General features: G+C 44.4%; 1 protein-coding gene across 4 annotated transcripts in view; it reads right to left on the bottom strand.

The window, feature by feature from the left end:
* LOC144668548 (transmembrane protein 150A-like) overlaps positions 1 to 23,060 on the bottom strand; it is a 113,081-nt gene that overhangs the window by 20,857 nt on the left and 69,164 nt on the right. For all 4 annotated transcript variants that reach the window (XM_078530686.1, XM_078530689.1, XM_078530685.1 and 1 more), the window contains one exon: positions 11,750 to 11,877. In XM_078530686.1, coding sequence (XP_078386812.1) covers positions 11,750 to 11,877 — 128 coding nt within the window. The remainder of the gene's footprint in view (positions 1 to 11,749; positions 11,878 to 23,060) is intronic.

Here is a 23,060-nt window from a genome sequence, read left to right as displayed (position 1 = left end):
GTCACGAGCCACAATTTGGGAAGCCCTGTTCTAACACCAATACCATTATCAGGCATGCTGACAGTGCTACATGGCAGAGAGACCATACTGATGCCAATTGCCAAGCCTGGTAACTCCTCTTTGGACCATGACCCCTCCCTCAAATCCTCACCGCCCCCCCCCCCCAACACTCATCCCTCTCTTTACCTTCTCTCTGTTTAAATAAAAATTGGAATTAATATGGACAACCAAAAAGTCAAAACAAATTAGATCAAAAAGTTTCACATTCTGCGTTATGTCTCAAAACACCTCTCCTCCAGGACCCCTAACAATCTCATCATATATGTATTACTTTATGTAAAGCAATCAGACGGTTAATAACTTTCATCCACCCAGTAAGGTCAATTCTTTTCTCAGGCATACATTTCACAGAGTGTACATTATCCCACAATGAGCGATTACCTACATAACATTCAATGGCTATACTGTCTTCAGTGTGCCCCTTGTACAGAATCTCACTTAAAATATTTAACAAATAGAATCCCATATCCACTCCATAGGAGCCAGTGTTTCAGCAGCTGAAGTACTTTTAATAACCCTTTTTATTTTCTTAGCTTTCAAAGCTAAAGGACAACACTTCCCATTTTCACCCATAAGAAATATGATGAAACCAGCTGCACTAGCACACCATCAGGGTATGCTGCTCTTAATCTGTACGTTTGTATTAACTTGTGGACCAAATTCTAAGCTTCTCACTCTGTTCATGATGGGCTCAGTTAGCATTGTGAGCTGCAATGTGAGCTTGTGAAGACTATGTCTCATGGCATGGAGTCTATTCCTCACTGTGCAAAGGGAAGACTGAAATGCTTATCAAATAGTAATACACGGGATAAATATGAGGCAGAAATCGGACTTCTGCCCAAATGGATGTGGAGCAGAGATTAGCTCTAAAGCTTGGACAGATATATGGTAGAGTGTAGATCTAAACTCTGGATAGGTATGAGGTAGTGTGCAAATCTATAAAATAGATAGGTATAGGGTATAGTACAGATCTGTAGATATATAGGGTAGGGCATAAATCTGTACCCTGGATATGTATGGGGTGGAGTGTAGGTCTATACTCTCGATATATATGGGATACTCTTGATGTAACTTGTATAGCCTGAAAATGGAGCTGTTGGCTCAGTAACTCAGGCCAGTTCAGATATTCAGAACAAGATCACTGCAAACGTGGAATGTGGAACAGGAGAAAGTTATTTTTTGTGGCTGGGCAATGCTGGAGTGCACAATTCCAGCATTGTTCACTGAGCCTTACTCTGGCTGGATCACTCCAAACGTTGGAACCGTTTCCTGGCACGAACTAGAGGAGACTACAACTTGGGTCAAATTCACTGCAAACCTCCCTTTGTCTGCTGGCTCAGGGGTGACACCTGTTGTTTCGCTGATGTCCTATTTATAGACAGAATGAGCAGGGCATTGTGGAGCTCATCAGCGCCAACTTCACCACAGGCAGAATTTTCCAACATGCATCAGCTGGGCCAAATCAAACAGTCATAATCAAACCTTTATTTGCCTGTATAGGCAGATATTGCCAAGAAATGGGAGAGACTTGCAAACCGCTCTGTGGGCCCACTTGCCACGGAGAGACAGCTTGGCGATGCTCCAAACGGAGTGCGCCGACACTCTCTCCTGCAGCTCTAGTCACAAGCTACCCTTTCAGCATTGACAGCCACCCTTCACCACCTTTATAGTTTGTGCCCACCTTGTCTTACAGCTCGGTTCTTGAAAGGGTTCCCTGTCTGTCCAAATTGCTGAGACTTAAGAAGGGCAGAGGCTTAGCCACAGAATGTATAGGTGTTTACAGAATCGCTGGAATTAAAATAAATTGCTGGTTGCAAAAATGCTACTTCGTTAAAGGGGTATAGTGTCTACTAAAGAGAGAACGACCTTATGAGAGAAAGAATTCAATTTTATATATTGCATTCCACGACATCCCAAAGCACTTTATATCACTTTATATGCTCAAGTCTCTGGGTTTGAACCTACAATCTTCTGACTGAGAGGTGAGAGCGTGACTTACTGAGCCACGGCTCCCACTCCGAAGCCAAGAGTTACCAGTCTAGCAATTTTGCCATCAACTATTTGTAATCGAGGTTGGTGTTTAGCGTAATACTGAGAGAGTGCTGCACTGTCGGAGGTGCTGCCTTTCAGATGAGACATTACACTGAGGCCCTGTCAAGGGGAGCAACAGCCTAAAAATCACCTTAATGTTAGAAGAGTAAAGCTCAGGGCTGTGGGGCAGCTTCATTATACCTACCATGACGGTTAGAGTAAGATTAAGACCAAAGGTTTTTAAAATAATTCCCCAGTGCCCATTCTCCAAGCCAACCTTTTACCTTTTCACCTCCATTGTTGAAGTCTCAGTTTGTGTTTTTTGTTAGCTAGGTTGTGTGAGGACTCTAGTGCTGACCACTGGTTAGCCATCCCAGTCCATTAACAGGACCCGATTGGTAGAGCCATCACTGGGAGATGGCATTTTCCCCTGTGAATCCAGATTCCAAAGAGCAATCGTGACTCGCAGAATAACGTGAAGAACACGCTAAAGTGCTTTACTGAAGAAAGGAGGAGTATGAGGCACTAAGGGTGGTCCTGCGGTGAGCAAGCCAAGGGACGTTTACGTCTGTGCAAGTGGCTCAACTCCTAAAATCCCTCCGAAAAGGGAAGTCACTAAGCTTTGACTTTTACCCCCTTGGGCCTAAGCTTGCTGGATTTAGACAAGTGACGCATATCCCCATAGGGACAGAGTGGGGCCCAACCCAATATCCCCACACTCACCAGTTCACTTGGGCATTGGGGGTGAGGGAGTTGGAGGGCAGGTTTATAACGCCCAGTCTCCACCTGCATCACACTTGGCGCAAATTTGCAGACTTGGGAAGAGTCTTGGGCTGCGCACGTTGTTGTTGACCCATTGAAGAGTTGGTTTTATGCATTTCAGATGTTCTGAATCTGAGACAGAAATCAAACTTTAAGCAGCCTGTAGGGCAACGGTTGCCTCTCAACCTGCCTGCTTTAATTGGGACATCCTAACATTAAAACAGTAGCAAAGAACAAAAAAAAGATGCGCAAGACTCCCAAACTGACACAAATCCATGCCCCCTACCAAGCACCACTCCTTATTTCACCCACCTCATTCAAATCTAAACCTGGGTTTCTGCCATAAAATACAAGATGGTCATCAATAAATCCACTAGGGAATTCAGGAGGAACTTCTTTACCCGGGGAGTGGGGAGAATGTGGAACTCGCTACCACAAGGAGTAGTTGAGGTGAATGGCAACGATTGCATTTAAGCGGAAGTCCGATAAATACATGAGGGAGAAAAGAATAGAAGGATATGCTGATGGTGTCAGATAAAATAGGAAGGGTGGAGGCCCATGTGAACCATTAACACTGGCATGGAGCTATTGAGTCAAATGTCGCGTTTGCACACAAACAGGGGAGAGCGCTCATCCTGAGTGAGGCACAGCCAGAGTGGGTATTGGCAATTTGGTGCGCCGTGGGAATTCAGTGCTTAGGGGAAGAGGTGCTCTTTGCATCTTTTCCTTGCTATCCAACTTCTTAAATCTTCAGAGGGTGGTCTTGCCTTGCTGCAGCAGTAAAGGCTACAAGGGAAAGGAATGACTGGTGAGTAGTGGGTAAGGTCGGGTAAGTATTTACTACTTTAATCGCTTATAGCTTAAGGTCGTTTTGTGGTTTATAGTTTGTATTTTCCATAGTAACGAGGGTCAGGGAAGAAGGGCCCTAGAATAATTGATTTAAAAGGTTTAATTTAAAGGGATAAGTCATGGCAGGAGAGCTCAAAGCCGTAGTGTGCTCCTTGTGCTCCATTTGGGAAGCCGGGGACATTTCCAGTGCCCGGGACCAGCATGTGTGCAGGAAGTGTGTCCAGCTGCAGCTCCTGGAAGCTCGGGTTTCAGAGCTGGAACGGTGGCTGGGGACACTGTGGAGCATCTGCAAGTTTGAGAGCATCATGGATAGCACGTTTAGAGAGGTGGTCACATCGCAGATGAAGGGACTTGAGGAAGGAAGGGAATGTGTGACCACCAGGTAGTCCAAGAGAAACAGGCAGGTAGTTCAGGAGTCCCCTGGGTTCCCGCTCGCGAATCGGTATTCCATTTTGGAGGCTGATGAGGGCGATGGTTCCTCCAGGGAGTGCAGACAGCGCCAAGCTTCTGGCACCACAAGCAGCCTGTCTGCACAGGAGGGAAGGAAGGGAGGAAGAGCAATAGTAATAGGGGATTCTATAGTCAGAGGAACAGATCAGCGCTACTGTGGCCATCAGCGTGACTCCAGGATGGTATGTTGCCTCCCTGGTGCCAGGGTCTGGGATGTCACTGAACGGCTGCAGGGCATCCTGAACGGGGAGGGTGATAATGTAGAGGTCATGGTACATGTTGGTATCAATAACATAGGTAGAAAGAGGGATGAGGTCTTGCATCAAGAATTCAGGGAGTTAGGCAGTAGACTAAAAAGCAAGACCTCTCAGGTTGTAATCTCTGGATTACTCCCAGTGCCACATGCTAGCGAGCTCAGAAACAGGAGAATAGCGCAGATGAATACGTGGCTTAAGAGTTGGTGCAGGAGGGAGGGTTTTAGATTCCTGGATCACTGGGGCCATTTCTGGGGAAGGTGGGACCTGTACAAGCGGGACAATCTACATCTGAACCATAGCGGGACTAACATCCTTGAAGGCGGGTTTGCTAGTGCTGTCGGGAGGAGTTTAAGCTAATTCGGCAGGGGGAGAGGACACAGAATGTTAGCAGAATAGGGACACATCATAATACAGTAAAACAATTAAGTCAGAGGGAGTACAGCTGCATTAAGCTTCAAGGGAGTAAGGCAAGGCTGGATGGCCTCTACTTTAATGCCAGGAGTATTACAGGTAAAACAGATGAGTTAAGGGTGAGGATTGACATGTGGAATTGTGATATAGTAGTCATCACTGAGACATGGTTGAGGGAGGGGCAGGATTGGCAGCTCAACATTCCGGGATATAGAATCTTCAGGCGAGACAGGGGAGGGGGTAAAAGAGGAGGAGGCATTGCATTATTAGTTAAGGAGTCAGTTACTGCAGTAAGGAGAGATGATATCTTGGAGGGGGCATCAAATAAAGCTTTGTGGTAAAGCTTAGGAATAAAAAAGGGGCAGCCACATTGTTAGGTGTTTATTATAGACCCCCAGATAGTCAGCAGGAAATTGAGGAGCAAATATGTGCACAATTTGTGGAGGTGTGTAAAATCAATAACAATAGGGTAATTATATTAGGTGATTTCAACTTTCCCAACATTAATTGGGATAGACATAGTGTTAAGGGCTTGGATGGAGCGGATTTCTTGAAATGTGTACAGGAGAACTTTTTAGGTCAATATATAGAGGGTCCAACAAGGGATGGCACAGTGCTGGACCTAATTCTGGGGAATGAAGCCGGACAGGTGGCTGAGGTGGTGGTGGGGGAGCATTTTAGTGATAGCGACCACAACATGGTACAATTTAAGTTTGTTCTAGACAAAAAAATCAACAAGTTGCAAAAAAATGTTTTGGATTGGGGGAGATTGGATTTTAGTAAAATAAGGCAGGATCTGGTCAAGGTAGACTGGGAACAGCTACTTGTGGGGAAATCTATAGTGGAGCAGTGGGGGGCGTTCAAAAAGGAAATGGGAAGAGTATAGGCTCAACATATTGCCTCTAGGGTGAGAGGAAGGAGTAACAAGCCCAGAGAACCATGGATGACCAGAGATATTCAGGTTACAAAGAGAAGGAAAAGAGAGGCTTTTAGCAGGTACAATGGAAGCAAATCAGCGGAGGCATTAGTGGAGTCCAGAAAGTGCAGGGTGGAGCTTAAGAAAGCAATTAGGAGAGCAAAGAGGGGATATGAGAAAGCTCTGGCTGGTAAAAGTAGGGAAAATCCCAAGATATTCTATAAGTATATCAATGGGAAGAGGATAACCAGGGAAAGAGTAGGGCCCATAAGGGACCAAGGGGGCAATCTATGGGTGGAGCCAGAGGACATTGCTAGAGTGTTGAATGAATACTTCACATCCGTCTTCACCCAAGAGAATGAGGATGAAGGTATCGAACTCGGGGAGAGAGACTACGAGGTTCTTAAGCAAATTGATATCGGGACTGACAAGGTATTGGAGGTGCTGGCAGGCTTAAAAGTGGACAAAATTTCCAGGTTCGGATGATTTGTTTCCCAGACTGCTGAAGGAGGCAAGGGAGGAGATCGCAGGGGCTCTGACCCAAATTTTTAATTCCTCTCTGGTCACGGGGGAGGTGCCAGAAGACTGGAGAACAGCTAATGTGGTTCCGTTAATTAAGAAGGGTTGTAGAGATAAGCCAGGGAACTACAGGCCAGTGAGTCTCACGTCAGTGGTAGGGAAACTATTGGAGAAAATTCTGAAGGAGAGAATCTATCTCCACTTGGAGAGGCAAGGTTTGATCAGGAATAGTCAGCATAGCTTTGTCAGAGGGAGGTCATGCCTTACAAATTTGATTGAATTTTTTGAGGAGGTGACCAGGTGTATAGATGAGTGTAGTGCAGTTGATGTAGTTTATATGGATTTCAGCAAAGCCTTTGACAAGGTCCCACATGGGAGACTAATAAAGAAGGCAAATGCACATGGGATACAGGGTAATTTGATAAGGTGGATTCAAAATTGGCTTAGTTGTAGGAGACAGAGGGTGATGACAGAAGGATGCTTTAGTGACTGGAAGCCAGTGTCCAATGGCATACCACAAGATCCCCTGTTATTTGTCATTTATATAAACGACATAGATGAAAATGTGGGGATAGGATTAGTAAGTTTGTGGATGACACAAAGATTGGCCGGGTAGTTAACAGTGAGGTTGAGTGTCTTGGGCTACAGGAAGATATAGACGGGATGGTCAAATGGGCAGATAAGTGGCAGATGGAATTTAACCCTGAAAAGTGTGAGGTGATACACTTTGGAAGGAGTAATTTGACAAGGAAGTATTCAATGAACAGCATGACACTAGGAAGTTCTGAGGAACAAAGGGACCTTGGCGTGTGTGTCCATAGATCTCTGAAGGTGGAGGGGCATGTTAATGGGGTGGTGAAAAAGGCATATGGGACACTTGCCTTTATCAATCGAGGCATAGATTACAAAAGTAGGGAGATCATGTTGGTGTTGTATAGAACCTTGGTGAGGCCACAGCTGGAGTACTGTGTGCAGTTCCGGTCACCACATTATAGGAAGGATGTGATTGCACTGGAGGGGGTGCAGAGGAGTTTCACCTGGATGTTGCTTGGGATGAAACATTTAAGTTATGAAGAGAGGTTGGATAGACTTGGGTTGTTTTCATTGGAGCAGAGAAGACTGAGGGCGACCTGATCGAGGTGTACAAGATTATGAGGGGCATGGACAGGGTGGATAGGGAGCAGCTGTTCCCCTTAGTTGAAGGGTCAGTCACGAGGGGACATAAGTTCAAGGTGAGGGGCAGGAGGTTTAGGGGGGATGTGAGGAAAAACCTTTTTACCCAGAGGGTGGTGACGGTCTGGAATGTGCTGCCTGGGAGGGTGGTGGAGGCGGGTTGCCTCACATCCTTTAAAAAGTACCTGGATGAGCACTTGGCACGTCATAACATTCAAGGCTATGGGCCAAGTGCTGGTAAATGGGATTAGGTAGGTCGGTCAGGTGTTTCTCACGTGTCGGTGCAGACTCGATGGGCCGAAGGGCCTCTTCTGCACTGTGTGGGATTCTGTGATTCTGTGCTGTAAATCCATGTAATGGCAGTAAAAGGATTAACGTCTTAAATTGTTTAAAAAATGCTAGTAGCTGTAGTAGCTGGTTAAAGTGGGGAACGCACCTTAAGACCCTGCCCGAGAGGCTTGTTTCATGCGAAGACTCGGGGTGGAATTTTGCAGCGCCCTCACGATGGGGGCGGGGCCAGAAAATCCCAACGTAGGTGTGAGTGGAAAATAGTGAGACGCATACACAGCGAAGACTAAATGTCATGGAACCAACCTGGGCTCTTTCAACAACCTGAGAAACTCAGTCAGAACTAACAGAACAGTTAAACCACAAGTTCCAACTCTCTCCCAAAGGAGTTTCTCTGGAATCCAATTCACAGTAAAGTATCTTTCTGATCCACAGTTATCTTTCAGGTCATATTATTTTCACAACATTAAATGCTGAACTAATGCTAACATCATTCAGACTAACTTTTCATTGGAAGTTAATTATTTGACTTGAGGACATAGCACCCAGCTGCCAGAGATAATCCAACTTCCTGTACTTAAGCTAGCCAAACTGTGCTTTAAAACCGAAAGGAACACAGGGCTTCTAATAAAGGGGAGAAGTTAGCCTCTTAAATGTGCAGTTAGATTAGAAACAGCCCATGTTTCAACATCTGTGGAGGCACCATCTCCTATCCGTTTCTTCGGAACTAGTTTCCCAAAACTAGCTTGAGGGAATGATTGTGAAATGCAGCAAGTCATCCAACGCCAATTCTCAGAAAGACGCATTAGCAGTGGGTTCTGTAAATACCGTCTGTGTTTGTGAATGATGCAGCGGGATGAGAATATAGGATGAAAGCAAAACACTGCAGATGCTGGAAATCTGAAACAAAAACAAAAATTGCTGGAAAAAACTCAGCAAGTCTGACAGCATCTGTGGAAAGGAAGGCAGAGTGAGCGTTTCGAGTCCATACGACTCTTCATCAGAACTGATTCATCACAAACTGATGAAGGGTCATACGGACTCAAAACGTTAACTCTGTCTTCCTTTCCATGAGTATATAGGACCCTGTCAAACATCTGACTATAGTACCAGCAATCCCACTGTACTTCGATGGGCTGAATGGCCTCACTCAGTGCTATAACAGCTCTATGACTCTACTCTGATGCGGGGCCTTGTCCCAGAACATTCTTTTCACTTTGACGTCGGTGTTGATACTGTTCTTGCCTTTGGGGGGCAGCATCGATACTGCTGCCTAACACTGGCAGCTCATCTAGTACTGATCTGTGAACTTTGGGAGCTGATCTAACATTTGATCACTGACACAAAGTGGCTCTCAGAGCTGGGAATTAACGGGGAGAGGATCTATGATGAACAGATAATGAAAACAGGTCAGGCATGTGACAGGGAAATTTGGCGTACAGTCTATGGATAGAGTGAGTTTGAGGGGCAGAATGGACCTGTTTCCATTTTTTCTAACCCTCTCCTTTTCTTTGCTGCATCCAGACTGGCTGCAGACGTGTTCATTACACATTAGCTCACAGACGCTTTCTGTGAATGTCTGTGGCTCATGGGGGAAAGTTCAAACGTGGCTTCCTGTCTGAATTGCTAATGCTCCGTGAGCTATAAGCGGCGATAGCTGAGTGTACAGCTGAGGGTGGACGTTCAGAGCCAGTCTGTCAGCTGCAAAATGAGGAACCAAACCAGATCCAAGGAGGGAACACAGGTCTTTTAACACTACTGCCAGTGTAATATTAGAAAACCAGCCCCCATCGTTCAACTGATTTATTGCTGGCCAGCCAGAAAAGGCTGTTTAAATAAGGTGTTCAGAGAGCGATTGTTGATCCTACTGCAAGCAATGCTGTGATTTACAGATGGCTCTCAGCCCATCTGACGAGCAATCTGGCCGAGAAAATTGGTATAAACACTGAGCACATTTGGATGCTATTTCTCCAACTGCTCGCCAAACAGAAGGTTTAACTCACCCTTCAAAATCACAGATGAGAGAGGCCATTCACAGAGATACAGGAACAAGAGGAGGCCATTCAGCCCCTTGAGCTGAGTCCACCATTCAAGCAGGCCATGGCTGATCTGTATCTCAACTCCATTTACCTATATTGTGGCTACATATCTCTCCACATCCATACCCATTTGGCCCATCTTAGTTTATTCCGCCAGAAAGATCCTAATAAATCCCCCAATGTAGCATACAATTGGTTCTTTTTAAATGATTCCAGGGTTTAGGCTCCATTACTCCAACAGGAACACATTGATCAGTCTTTGGGTTCAGTTTTGATTCTCTTAACCTAACAGGATGGTAACAACCTCGGGATAGGGCAGTAACCTTCTCACCCCCTTGCCACTGGCTTCCACCTGAATCAGGGTAGATTCCTTTTTTTAATATGGGAATCGTGCTCTTTGAACATAAATAGGACACCGAGTGCCATTTAAGGCAGAAACTGGTTGGAGTCTGCACAGGGCTCACTCCGCCCAACTCCACGGGTGATGGGGCACACAGGGCACAGCCGTGGGTTAGCCTCAGATAAATAACCTGGGCAGCTGCCACTCTGGCACAATCACCCTCAGCGATTGTGATTATCCCCCACCAGCCCCGCCCAATGATCTCTCTTCCTGACGGCAATCCCCTGACACGGGGTCAGCTTCATGGCTCTTCTCTGCACTGCCTCCAGTGGTTGAATGTCTCCCTTGTATCTCAGTGACCGGATCTTGGTGAAATATTGAAGGTGCAGGCTGACCAGAGCACCGTGCAGTTCGATCATTACCTTTTGTGTCTTATACCCTACTTTTTTGGCCACGTGTAGCTCAACAGCCTACTGGCTTTGCTGACTGCCATTCTGCATTGATTGCACATGTTTAATGTTAAGTCTGTTAAGACTGCGGGCAATTTTCCATCTTAGCTATTGCGACACCATTCATGCATTATTTTTTCCTTTATTTGTGCAGCATATTGTACTTGTCTGCATTAAACTTCCTTTGTCATTGCTCAGTCCACTTAAAGAAGAAAAATCTTGCTTTCAAAACATCCCTTTCACCACTGGACATCCCAAAGTGCCATAAAGTATCATCCGTAGTTCAGTGTAAACACTTTGAGTCAGGCGGTATTCCAGTTCCAGACTTGAGCACAAAAATCTAGGCTGACACTCCAGTACCATACTGAGGGAGTGCTGAACTGTCGTGGATGCTATCTTTCATATGAGACGTTAGACTGAGACCCCATGTGTCCTCTCGAGGGCACGTAAAAGATGCCATGGCAGTATTTCAAAGACAGGCAGACGAGTTCTCCTCTGGTTCCTGGCCAGCGTTTATCCCTCAACCACACTTAAAAACAGATTATCTGGTCATTTACCTCATTGTTTTGTGTGGTGTGGTGTACAAGTTGGCTGCCACATTTCTAACATTGACTATGGCTGGAAAAATAGACATTTTGTCAAAGCTTTTCATCTTGCACTCATCAGGACAAATCGCGAGAATACCAAATGTATAGGGAACAACAATTTATACTGTATGAGAAGAGAATGCTGATTGGTTAGCAAGTGGACTCTGATATATACTCTGAATCCACTATAAGAGTATATATCAGAGTCCATTTGCTAACCAATCAGCATTCTCTTCTCATACATTGTACATAAATTATTGTTCCCTTTACATTTGGTATTCTTGAGAATTGATGAGTGAAAAACAAAAAGCTTCAACAAAAAAGTATTTTTTTCAGCAATACTCAGCTTCTGTACTACTATTTCTAACATTACAACAGTGACTACACTTTGAGAAATGATTCATTAGTTATAAAGCACTTTGGGACATCACGAAGATAGAAGAGGCACTCCATAAAAGAGAGTTCTTTCCGTTTTCTACATAAGTGTAGTCGCTGTTGTAAAATGATTACAGAGTTATTTATTTTAACTGGGTTGGCACCAGTTTAACATGTCGGACAGATGAATGGTATGGTTGGCAAGAGTCACTTCTAAACTTCTCAATTTTCTTTATATTTTACCTGGAAGTTTCCCACGACGATGAGCCCTGCAGCGCAGATCCAACATACGACCAGCGCTGCTGTGTTCAGTAAGGAGTTCTGGTGTCTCTCCATCACCTGCGCGTACCGTAGCAAACCCACCAACATCACTAAAACAAAAGGACATGGTGTCACATCAGCCCATTTATCTGTAACATCTCACACGCCAAAGACAAGAATGATGAGGGAAAACTCTTTCCTCTCAAAGAGGAACGTGGAGGGGATCCATCCATTTATGCTTTACTCACTTTACAGGTGTTCACAATGAGGACCCACTATTGTCCAGCATTCCTCAAGAAATCCTTTTGCCAGTTTGGTATTTTCACACACTTTTTTTTCCAATTGAGGAATGGTGGGGAAATGTTACGAGGATTAGCAGGCTGATTCTCAACCTGTTGAACTCCATCATGAACACTCCTTCCATGGCCAACAAGACCTGGAGTGGGACTTGAACCCAGAGCTTCTAGCTCAAAGGCTGGGACACTACCTCCTCAAGTCACAAGACCTCCAAGAGCTCCTTTGCTCTCTTGGGTAATATTGAATTCGGCCACAATTACACCTTCATTATCAAACCTTCAGCCTGAGATGTCCCTCAAAAATATCACCTTACATTCACAACTGCTTACTCAGACAGCAATTGTCACCCACTGCCTGAAGTGACTATTCCCCCTGGGGTTGTTTCCGCTTGGACCCTGTAGCTCAGTTGGTAGCACTCTCCCTTGAGCCATAAGGTTATGGGTTCAAGTCTCACTCCAGGACTTGAGCATAAAACTCAAGGCTGATGCTCCAGTGCAGGTCTGAGGGAGTGCTGCACTGTCAGAAATGCCTTTTTTTTCAGAGCAGACGTTAAACTCAGGCCCCGTCTGCCCTTTCAGCTCGATGTAAAAGATCCCGGGTCATTAGTTCAAAGAAGAGCAAGGGGGTTCTTGCTGGTGCTCTGATCAATATATATCCTTTAACCAACATCACGAAAAGAGATTATTTGGTCATTATTATTTTGCTGTTTGTGGGAGCTTGCTGTGCACAGATTGGCTGTCATGTTTCCTGCTTCAGTGGTTCTACTTTGAAAGCATTTCATTGGTTGTAAAGCGCTTTGGGATGTCCTGTGGTTGTGAAAGGCACTATAGAAAAACAGAAAGACTTAAATTTCTTATTGCTTGATGGACAACCATTCAGGCATCTGAGGGAGAAAATATTGCAACATATTTTCTGGTCCTAGCCCACCAAATGTACTCGCTCTTGTGGGTGGGCACAGCGGGCACAGGAATATGGTAGCAGGCAGGGGGCAGGGGGAAGAGAGAGGAGGAGAGTGTTTTCATAAAGGGGCATGATCAATTTAAATGGATGGACAATCAGGTGGGTTTCCTTAAGGACATACATGCCTTCCAACCAAATTTTCCAGTATTTGCAAGGTGCAGGCAATCAGGGCAAGTACAGGGGAATTTTCGGAAAGTTGCAATTAACAACAGCTCACAATTTATGGAGCGTCCAGGACATAGGGAAAGGTTTCAAGGCTGCTGACAGAGGACAGGTGCGGTGCCAAAGAAAGGAGATATTAAACCGAATGCTTGATCAAAGGAAGAATTTCACAATGTCAGGACATCTCCAAGCACTTCACAGCCAAATAAGAGCTTGCTGAAGTGTATCCAGGTAATCAATGTAATTCACCTTCAGAGTGCCATTATCAGCAAAATTTGTACACTGGCAGGCATGTAGAGTAAAAGGGACTCCAATTACCCCCTCAAAGCAATCCAGCTGGTTAGTGAGCTATGACCTATTTGCTTATAAAATCATGCTGACTATTCCTAATGACCTCGGTGCTCTTAATAACAACCATGTAAAATGGTGCTGCATCAATGACCCATAGCAACAATTTCATCACAAATCACCAGATTAACAAATTCTGTACTAACTGCAAGTGAATCATCAACATCTTCGTCTTAAGTCAACAAAAGCTTCTTAGTTTTATTGGATGTAGAGGTCTTGTGGAGGAGCTCATCAGGGAAATATTGAAAATCAGAAGGGTGGAAGAAACTAAAGGTCCCTCTTAGTCCATCTTCCTAATAGCTCATCCCTCTGTCCAATTCACACATGAAGATAGCTACACTCTATAACCTCAATCATATTCTTCTTCAGTCCTCTCCCCTCCAGAATCCCAACCTGCCTCCATAATATTTTATTCATTTCCCCTTATCATTTCCATAGCTCTACATTGGAACATTACAAAAGTGATTACCCTTCAAAAATTACTTTATTGGTTGTTAAGCACTTTGGAACAGTTTGTGAAATGAGCTGTATAAATGTAAGTTTTTTTTTTTCCTTTTCTCTTCTCTGTACTTTTCCAGATCAATGAAATTTTTCTTTTCTTCAGTTCATTCATGGGATGTGTGCTTCACTGGTAAAGCCAGCATTTTTTTTGTCAAGTTGTTTTTCGAGACGGTGGTGTGAGCCAACTTCTTGAATACAACTGAGTGGCTTGCTAGGCCATTTCAAAGGAAAGTTAAAAATCAACCACATTGCTGTGGGTCTGGAGGCACGTGTAGGTCAGACCAAGTAAGGACAGCAGATTTCCTTCCCTAAAGGACATTTGAGAACCACATGGGTTTTTGTGACAATCTGATAGTTTCATGGTCACCACAACAGTCACTAGCTATTTTTTTCTAGTGAAGGTTGCAAAGCTGCACAGAGTACTGACGTGGGACATGGCCATCGCTACATATAATGTTAAAATTATTTCCATTGACCTTCACTCCATTTCTCATTCTCTGCAGCCTACTGCCCATTAGCTTTGTGACAACAGGCAATGGTTTAATGGCTTGAGAGGTCTGTGCACTGAGACTGCAAGATCCTTTTCCTGACTGCCTTGGTCAATATTTTTCCATTAACCCTACATTTCCTCTGCCTGTTCCCAATTCCTAAATGCACGGTGTTACATTTGTCTACATTAAACCCCCATAACCCTGTGTGTGTGTGTACAAGAAGACATCTCCTCAAACATAATGTCTCTTCTCTAAGGCTACAAAACCTGGATTTAAGTGATCAAAAGACTAAAATCCTTTGAAAAGTGGACATACAGGAGGGCATTAGTGAGTCTGCATCTGAATTCTGTGTACAGTTTTGGTCTCCTTATTTGAAAAAAGATATAATTGTGTTTGAAGCAGTACAGAGGAGGTTCACCTGACTCATTCCTGGGATGAGGGGCTTATCCTATGAAGAAAGGTTGAACAGGTTGGGCCTATACCTAATGGAGTTTAGAAGAATGAGAGGTAATTTTATTGAAACATAAAAGATCCGGAGGGGACTTGCCAAGATAGATACCAGGAGGACGTTTCCCCTTGTCGGGGAGACTAGAAGCAGGGCACACGGCTCAAGGATAAGAGGTCTTCCTTTTATGACTGAGATGAGGAGAATTTTGTTTTCTCTCAGAGAGTATGAGTATGTGGGCTAGCTGGAAGTGGAGAAAGCAAAAACAGGATGTGCAAGCTGCTGAGTCTGCCCATTGCTCCTGTGCATCCAGCCTCCGTGACTTGATTTGACTTCTCCCCAACTTTCACTCTGCATGATTGTGTCTGGTTCCTGCTTAGCGACTCTTTCTCAGTGTCCTTCCTGAAATTGAAAGGAGAAGAGTTTCTGGAAACTCTATTCCTCGTGCAAAACCTACCTCAACGAGAAGCTGTCAAAAGATCGAGCATGAAGGTCAGTGCCTCGACTTACACAACTCATAGCCTTCCAAGAAATAAAATTGGCAACTAGAAAAGTGATGACTTTGTGACTCAGGTGCACTGACCATCCCCGCCCCCTTATTCTCCACTCCCACTGAGACAGAGGCCTCGGCAGAACTGCAGTCTCTCAAAACTCACCCCAGTGAGTGGAACCTGTGGATAGTTCTGTGAAGGTGGAACACTGGGCAAGGCTGTGACAGAGGATGTTGTGGTCAGCATGTTTAAAGGAGAATAAACTGAAGGGGTAAATGGCAATTACGGTTAATGTGCAAACAAATTACAGCATTATACTGACAGATTAATAATAATTGATAATTGCAGTATTACACTCAGGGTTAATAATATGCAATGAATGCAGTGTTACTTTGAGATAGTGAGATGTGATACAGCGCTACACCAGGGAGCACTACACCCAAGAGTTAATGATATATAATGGTTACAGCACTGAGGGGTTACTGCTATGCATTGAGTACTTTTAGACCAAGGGATTAATGGTACATAAAGAAATATTTGCCTTTATATAGCGCCTTTCCCTGTCGTGTTTTTATAATGATATAAGCTCATGAGGGTTTGTGTAAACACGTTGTGCGTTCATTTATTAAGTGTAGGCACGTGGTGATGTGTATATATATGGATAGAAATCTTGAAGACACCAGCAGCAGGGCTGTGTGTGAGATCTGCTGAATGCTTCAATCGTACAATTCAAGATAAAGAAGCAAACACCACTGAGCAAACTGATGAAAACATACTGCGAGCAACAGGTCTCACAGATCAGGTTTCCTTTTGATGGTCAGCCAGTAAATGAAGCTGATGTACTGGCTCTGTTGGAAATGGAAGGCAAAGGCATCAGCAGCAGAGCTGCCTGGGTGAGCTCTGCTGAAAAAGCAAAAGCAAAACGAAAACTGGATCACATGACACACTTCCTTTCTAGTGATTTCATGCTGCATCTCTTAAAGGCAGATTACAACATTCCCGACCTCAGGACATCCTAAAGAGCTTCACCAGCCAGCTAACTACTTTTGTAGTGTAATCACTGTTATAATCCCTCCGTGGATCGCCACTTTGATATGGTGGACAGGCTTGTGCGCCCCGACGATCCCTTGATCCGTGCCGTCGGGAGCTCCTTGCTCCTGGCAAGGCCAGTCATGGTGACAAGGTCCGGGGGGGGTGGGAGGGGGGCTGCCAAAGTGCGGTCCAAAACATTCTCAACAGCAGAACGGGCGGAGGAAGATTGTGCGTCTCACCGGCTGCAAAGGCGGGAGAAGGCTGCAGCAGCGAGCGACACCAACCAATGTCAAGATCGCGTGGACCATGACAGCACTCCAAGGCCCCTAGATTAAAGAAAGTCACACTGAAGATTCTGTCAGCATCCCTTTGCCAAGTCTCATCTTGGTGAGGAAAGGTTGGACATGCTGGACCTGTACCCATTGGAGTTTAGAGATTGAGAGGTGATCTTATTGAAACATATAGGATTCTGAGGGGCATTCGTGAGGTGGATGCTGAAAGGATGTTTCCCCTCGTGGGAGAAACTAGGGGATCTACTTAAGACGGAGATGAGGAAAAATGTTTTCTCTCAGAGGGTCGTGCGTCTTTGGAACTCTCTTCCCCAGAGAGCGATGGAGGCAGGATCATTGGTTATTTTTAAGAGGTTGATAGATTCTTCATTAACAAGGGAGTCAAAGGTTACCGGGAGCAAGTGGGAATGTGCAGTTGAGGCCACAATCAGATCAGCCACGGCCTTATTGAATGGTGAAGCAGGCTCGAGGGGCCTAATAGACTACCCCTGCTCCTAATTCTTATGTTTGTATGAAAGTCCTGTGGCGATGGAGAATTGGCACCCTTCCCCATGTGCCCAAAGATTTGTGGGTTGAGAACCAGCCTGCTGAAGACGCTTGGCAGAAACGCATGACCCTGAGTACACATCGTCAATGAGCCGAGGGACGGCCAATGCCAAAGACTGTTGTAATGTAGGAAACGTGGCAGCCAATTTGTGCACAGCAAGCTCCCACAAATGGCAATGAAATGAAACACCAAATCATTTGTCTTAGGTGTTGGGTGGCAGGATAAATATTGGAAACAAACCCCCTGCTCATCTTCGATTAGGGATCTTTTACATTCACCTTGGGGACAGATAGTTATAGTTTCATCAGCAGGCCATCTGAGATATTACTGAGTCTCTAATTACTGCATGACAGAGAGGGTTAAGTGGCTAACAAACAATGGCTACAAGGTTGCAAAGAGGAGATAATGATTCTTGATTAGTTCATGTATGTTAAATGTTACACCAAGGGGTTAAATACATGCAACGATATGTTTCTTCACCCACGTTTCTTAGTTTTACTGGCACTGTGTGTCATTAAAAGAACAGCAACCAAAAGTTACACAATTTCTGACATTAATATGAGAACAGTGAAACATTGTTCTTAAAGCAGATCTGATAAGAGGCATAAGAAGAGGCCTAAGTGAGGTTTAGTTAACCGTCTCTGGGGGAATAACCAGAGTCGAGCACATAGACGTCATTCTGCAATCCCGCACCCCCATCGGTTTGAAATCACCCCATCACAACCTGGGCTCTAAGCTACCAAATGGCAGATTACTTCCCAGCTCTGAAGACGAGTCATACACAGTCAAAACGTTAACCCTGTTTCTCTCTCCACGGATGCTTCCAGGCCTAAATGTTTTCCAGCATTGTCTGTTTTTGTTTCAGATACTGCCTAATGTCCCATGTTCAAGCTGTCTGCAAGTGTGTGAGGCACATTTGCTATGAATTACAACCTTTATAAAAGATCTTGGCTAACAGAACACAGGATGAACAAGCATAAGTGAACCAGATGACAATTGTTGATAGTTTCATGCTCATCATTACTGAGACTCTCTATCAATTCCAGATTTTATTCAGTGAATTTAAATTCCAACAGCTGCCATGATGTGATTTGAACCCACATCCCCAGAGCATTAGCCCAAACCTCGGGATTACTAGTCCAGTGACATTACTACTGTGCCTCCATCTTCCACAGATAAGAACTTAAGAACTAGGAGCAGGAGTAGGCAATTCAGCCCCTCGAGCCTGCCCCGCCATTCGATACCATCATGGCTGATCTCATTTCGGCCTCAACTCCAATTTCCTGCCCTCTCCCAATAACTAATTAAAAATCTGTCTATCTCCTCCTTAAATTTATTCAGCGTCCCGGCATCCACTGCACTCTGAGGTAGTGAATTCCACAGATTCACGACCCTTTGAGAAAAGTAATTCCTCCTCATCTCTGATTTAAATCTACCACCCCTTAGACTAACACTATAGCCTCTCATTCTAGAATGCCCCACAAGGGGAAACATCCGCTCCACGTCTACTTTGTCTTCCCCCTTTAGCATCTTATATATCTCAATTAGATCTCCTCTCATCCTTCTAAACTCTAGTGAGTATAGGCCTAAACTGCTCAATCTCTCCTCATAAGACAAGCCCCGCATCTCTGGAATCAATCTAGTGAACCTCCTCTGAACTGCCTCCAGTGCAACTACATCCTTCCTCAAGTAAGGGAACCAAAACTGTGCACAGTACTCCAGGTGCGCTCTCACCAATGCCTTGTACAGTTGCAACACTTCCCTATTTTTATACTCTATTTCTTTAGCAATAAATGCCAAAATTCCATTTGCCTTCCTTATTACCTGCTGTACCTGTATACTAGCTTTCAGCGATTCATGCATGAGGACACCCAGAGCCCTCTGCACTGAAGCATTCTGAAGTTATATAAGTCGCCTTTTTATTCTTCTGACCAAAATGGATAACCTCACACTTATCCACGTTAAACTCTATCTGCCAAATTTTGGCCCATTCACCTAACCTGTCCATATCCATTTGTAAATTTCTTATTTCTTCATTACAACTTACTTTCCCACCTATTTTGGTGTCATCTGCAAATTTAGCTATAGTACCTTCTATCCCTGAATCTAAGTCATTAATATAGATTGTAGATAGTTGGGGCCCAAGGACCGAACCCTGTGGCACCCCACTAGTTACAGCTTGCCATCCAGAAAAAGACCCATTTATCCCGACTCTCTGCTTTCTGTTAGTTAGCCAATCCTCTATCCAAGCTAATATATTACCCCTAACTGGGTGTGATCTTATCTTGTGTATTAATCTTCTGTGCGGCACCTTATCAAAGGCCTTCTGGAAGTCCAGATCTGATAAGGGGCATAAGAAGAGGCCTAAGTGAGGTTTAGTTACCTATCGCTGGGGGAATAACCAGAGTCGAGCACATAGGCGTCATTCTGCAATCCCACACTCCCATCGGTTTGAAATCACCCCATCACAACCTGGGCTCTAAGCTGCCAAATGGCAGATTACTTCCCAGCTCTGGTGACGAGTCATACACAGTCAAAACGTTAACCCTGTTTCTCTCTCCACGGATGCTTCCAGGCCTAAATGTTTTCCAGCATTGTCTGTTTTTGTTTCAGATACTGCCTAATGTCCCATGTTCAAGCTGTCTGCAAGTGTGTGAGGCACATTTGCTATGAATTACAACCTTTATAAAAGATCTTGGCTAACAGAACACAGGATGAACAAGCATAAGTGAACCAGATGACAATTGTTGATAGTTTCATGCTCATCATTACTGAGACTCTCTATCAATTCCAGATTTTATTCAGTGAATTTAAATTCCAACAGCTGCCATGATGTGATTTGAACCCACATCCCCAGAGCATTAGCCCAAACCTCGGGATTACTAGTCCAGTGACATTACTACTGTGCCTCCATCTTCCACAGATAAGAACATAAGAACTAGGAGCAGGAGTGGGCAATTCAGCCCCTCGAGCCTGCCCCGCCATTCAATACCATCATGGCTGATCTCATTTTGGCCTCAACTCCAATTTCCCGCCCTCTCCCCATAACCTTTCAACCCGTTACTAATTAAAAATCTGTCTATCTCCTCCTTAAATTTATTCAGCGTCCCGGCATCCACTGCACTCTGAGGTAGTGAATTCCACAGATTCACGACCCTTTGAGAAAAGTAATTCCTCCTCATCTCTGATTTAAATCTACCACCCCTTAGACTAAAACTATGGCCTCTCATTCTAGAATGCCCCACATGGGGAAACATCTGCTCCACGTCTACTTTGTCTATCCCCTTTAGCATCTTATATGCCTCAATTCGATCTCCTCTCATCCTTCTAAACTCTAGTGAGTATAGGCCTAAACTGCTCAATCTCTCCTCATAAGACAAGCCCTACATCTCTGGAATCAATCTAGTGAACCTCCTCTGAACTGCCTCCAATGCAACTACATCCTTCCTCAAGTAAGGGAACCAAAACTGTGCACAGTACTCCAGGCGCAGTCTCACCAATGCCTTGTACAGTTGCAACAACACTTCTTCATTTTTATACTCTATTCCTATAGCAATAAATGCCAAAATTCCATTTGCCTTCCTTATTACCTGCTGTACCTGTATACTAGCTTTCAGCGATTCATGCACGAGGACACCCAGATCCCTCTGCACTGAAACAATCTGAAGTTAAATAAGTCGCCTTTTTATTCTTCTGACCAAAATGGATAACCTCACACTTATCCACGTTAAACTCCATCTGCCAAATTTTGGCCCATTCACCTAACCTGTCCATATCCATTTGTAAATTTCTTATTTCTTCATTACAACTTACTTTCCCACCTATTTTGGTGTCATCTGCAAATTTAGCTATAGTACCTTCTATCCCTGAATCCAAGTCATTAATATAGATTGTAGATAGTTGGGGCCCAAGGACCGAACCCTGTGGCACCCCACTAGTTACAGCTTGCCATCCAGAAAAAGACCCATTTATCCCGACTCTCTGCTTTCTGTTAGTTAGCCAATCCTCTATCCAAGCTAATATATTACCCCTAACTGGGTGTGATCTTATCTTGTGTATTAATCTTCTGTGCGGCACCTTATCAAAGGCCTTCTGGAAGTCCAGATCTGATAAGGGGCATAAGAAGAGGCCTAAGTGAGGTTTAGTTAACTGTCTCTGGGGGAATAACCAGAGTCGGGCACATAGATGTCATTCTGCGATCCCGCACTCCCATCGGTTTGAAATCACCCCATCACAACCTGGGCTCTAAGCTGCCAAATGGCAGATTACTTCCCAGCTCTGAAGACGAGTCATACACAGTCAAAACGTTAACCCTGTTTCTCTCTCCACGGATGCTTCCAGACCTAAATGTTTTCCAGAATTGTCTGTTTTTGTTTCAGATACTGCCTAATGTCCCATGTTCAAGCTGTCTGCAAGTGTGTAAGGCACATTTGCTATGAATTACAACCTTTATAAAAGATCTTGGCTAACAGAACACAGGATGAACAAGCATAAGTGAACCAGATGACAACTGGTGATAGTTTCATGCTCATCATTACTGAGACTCTCTATCAATTCCAGATTTTATTCAGTGAATTTAAATTCCAACAGCTGCCATGATGTGATTTAAACCCACATCCCCAGAGCATTAGCCCAAACCTCGGGATTACTAGTCCAGTGACATTACTACTGTGCCTCCATCTTCCACAGATAAGAACATCAGAACTAGGAGCAGGAGTGGGCAATTCAGCCCCTCGAGCCTGCCCCACCATACAATACCATCATGGCTGATCTCATTTCGGCCTCAACTCCAATTTCCCAATGACAGACGTTAAACTAACTGGTCTATAGTTTCCTACTTTCTGCCTCCCCCCCCTTTTTGAATAAGGGCCACAACATATTGCTCCAAGAAACACTCTCTAATACACTCTATGAACTCTCCCTCCAGGCTACCCTTGCCAATTTGATTAGTCCAGTCTATATACATATTAAAATCACCCATGATTATTGCTGTGCCTTTCTTACATACTCCCAGTATTTCGTGGGTTATACTGTGCCCTACTGCTGAACTACTGTTTGGGGACCAATAGATTAATCCCACCAGGGACTTCCTTCCCTTGCTATTTCTTATTTCTACCCAGACTGACTCTACATCTTGCTCTCCAGTGCCTATATCATTCCTCACTATAGCACTGATCTCTTCCTTTACTAACAAAGCTACACCACCTCCTTTTCCTTCCTGCCTATCCTTCCAAAACACTGAGTACCCTTAGACATTCAACTCCCAAACCTGTTCTCCCTGTAACCACGTCTAAGTAATGGCCACCAAATTGTACCTATTTATCCCTATTTGCGCTGTTAACTCATTAGTATTATTCCGAATGCTATGTGCATTCAGGTACAAAGCCTTTAAGTTTGCCCCATTGTCAATTTTCCCTACTCTTATATGATTCTTTGGTGCAATATGGCGTTCACGCACACTGTCCCTTCCTATCACTTTTTGATAACAATCAGCCTCGTCACGAACCTGCACTCTTACCCTCTCCTTAAACTTTGATTTTTTTATATTTCCATGCAACTGAACCCTCCCCCCCACTATTTAGTTTAAAGCCCTATCCACAGCCCTAGTTATGCGATTTGCCAGAACACTGGTCCCAGCATGATTCAAGTGGACCCCATCCAAACGGAATAGCTCCCTCTTTCCCCAGTACTGGTGCCAATGTCCCATGCATTCGAACCCATTTCTCCCA

Source organism: Cetorhinus maximus, chromosome 27, assembly GCF_964194155.1.
Source record: "Cetorhinus maximus chromosome 27, sCetMax3.hap1.1, whole genome shotgun sequence".
In the NCBI taxonomy this organism is placed as follows: domain Eukaryota; kingdom Metazoa; phylum Chordata; class Chondrichthyes; order Lamniformes; family Cetorhinidae; genus Cetorhinus; species Cetorhinus maximus.
Note: the sequence above shows the minus strand (reverse complement) of the source record. Positions and strands in the feature narration are given on the sequence as shown.